At 47.0% G+C, this 2,066-nt stretch overlaps 1 protein-coding gene across 1 annotated transcript; it reads left to right on the top strand.

Moving 5' to 3' along the window:
* The first annotated feature begins 953 nt into the window (after nucleotides 1-953).
* LOC145408992 (uncharacterized) lies at nucleotides 954-1,337 on the top strand. Its single transcript, XM_080279562.1, has one exon. It carries the CDS (start codon nucleotides 954-956, stop codon nucleotides 1,335-1,337), a length of 384 nt encoding a protein of 127 aa, XP_080135688.1.
* Nucleotides 1,338-2,066: the final 729 nt, after the last annotated feature.

Here is a 2,066-nt window from a genome sequence, read left to right as displayed (position 1 = left end):
TCTGGCCACGTACGTCATTGACGGACACAAGGGGTGCAGTTGTTGAACCTTTGTCGCATACTGTAAAGTATGCTTGCACCCAGTCAGCTTGCACGGGCCGATTACATTTGGTTCAGACTACACACACATCCAAAGCCATTCCAATACAACAATTACACTTATAAGCACTTCTCACCTTAGATACAATCTCTGCTAGACAGCGTAAGCCACTTGGTAGAGATACATTGGCTGTATTGTCCCCACTTGCGTAGGGATAGGCCTGTCTTGCGGTGGACACTCAAACGGCTGATGAGATGATTATATATATATATATATATATATATATATATATATATATATATATATATATATATATATATATATATATATATATAGTATATATGTGGAGCCTAGGTGGTATAGTGGTAGAGTGTGTGTTTTCATACACTGAAAAACGAGGGTTCGTGCCCCGCCGGGATATTAAACTTTGGGAGTGTTCTTCCAGCCACGTACTGCTTTGGCGGACATAAGGGGTGCTGTGGTTGAACCAGTGTCGAGTATTATAAAGTATGCTTGCACCCAGTTGGCTTGCGAGGGCTAATTACACTTGATTCACAGACTACACGCACATGCAAAGCCACTCAAACACTACAATCACACTTGCAAGCACTTCTCACCTGACATACAATCTCTACTAGACAGCCTAAGTCACTTGGTAGAGATACATAGGCCGTATCGTCCCCACTTCTGTCGGGATAGGCTGCTCCTGCAGTTGACACTAAAACGGCTGATGATGATGATAATATATATATATATATATATATATATATATATATATATATATATATATACGGTATATGTATGAAGATAGATAGATACATAAATAGATATAGACAGATAGATAGATAGGTGTGGAAATAATCCACATAAGCCAAAACACCCAAGCTGAGTCTGACAGATCCTTCACAACACACATGCTTGCACAGGCCTGTAAATCCAGCTCTGACACTGCCCCAGTCCCAGATGGCGTTATGTACAGCATGCTTTCACATGCAGGCCCAGCGGCAAGGGACGCCTTCCTGGACCTCCTCAACCACTCTTGGACAGTGGGTCATGTACCCTTACAGTGGAAGCATGCTGTCATCCACCCCATCCCAAAGCCAAATGACCCCAAAAGTCACAGACCCATCTCCCTCCTTGGCTGCCTCGGAAAAACCGCTGAGAGGATGGTTCTATGCCGCCTCACCTGGTTCTCTCCCCCCCCCTCTCGTAGCCATATCTTTGCCTACACCAGGGGCAAAGGAGCTGCAGAATGCCCCGCTCCTTTCTCTGTGAGCTCCATGGGGGCAAAGGATTAGCCATCGTCCTTGACCTCAAGAAAGCCTTTGAGCTCCCATGCCCAGAGGTCATTCTTGTGACCCTGGCATGCAGGGGCGTTAAGGGTCACCTCCTCTGCTGGCTCTGAGACTTTTTTTCGGGATCATGAAGCTACTTTCAGCTTTCAGGGCCATCCACCCACCACCAACACCAAAACGGTACCTCTCAGGGCAGCGTCCTCAGCCCTACCCTCTTCAGTGCCCTTATGGAATGCCTCCTCCACATCGAACTGGGACCTGGGACCCACCTCCTCTGCTATGCTGACAACCTTGCCCTTGACGTCCATGGTGGCCCCTACCACTTCCAAGCACAGAAGGCATTAGAAAAATTCTCCGATGAATGCTGGGAGCTGGGACTAAAAATCAACACGAACAAAACCAAAGCCCTACCCATAGGTATCAGGACCCCCTATGACCGTCTCTACCTCTGGCAAATGCCTGTAATTTACATCACCACCCATAAATACCTGGGAATAACACTAAATTCCAAACTCTTCTTCCGCCCAGAAATCATGCAACTGAGAGAGAAAACCCGGCTGTGCATCAGTGCATTCAGAGCCATAGAAGGCAAACGGGGGAGGGGGGAGCATCTTTCAAGGTGTTCCGCCTGTTCTATACACAAACCATCAGGTCCATCATAGACTGTGTGGCCCATGCTCTCCTAACAATCGGACCCGACCTGATCAACAAACTGGAAGTGATACAGAACGA

The sequence above is a fragment of the Coenobita brevimanus genome, chromosome 79 (assembly GCF_032717465.1).
Source record: "Coenobita brevimanus isolate Jiangsu-jjx chromosome 79, ASM3271746v2, whole genome shotgun sequence".
Taxonomy (NCBI): Eukaryota; Metazoa; Arthropoda; class Malacostraca; order Decapoda; family Coenobitidae; genus Coenobita; species Coenobita brevimanus.
The sequence above is the reverse complement of the archived record's forward strand: the minus strand, read 5'-3'. Positions and strand labels throughout refer to the sequence as shown.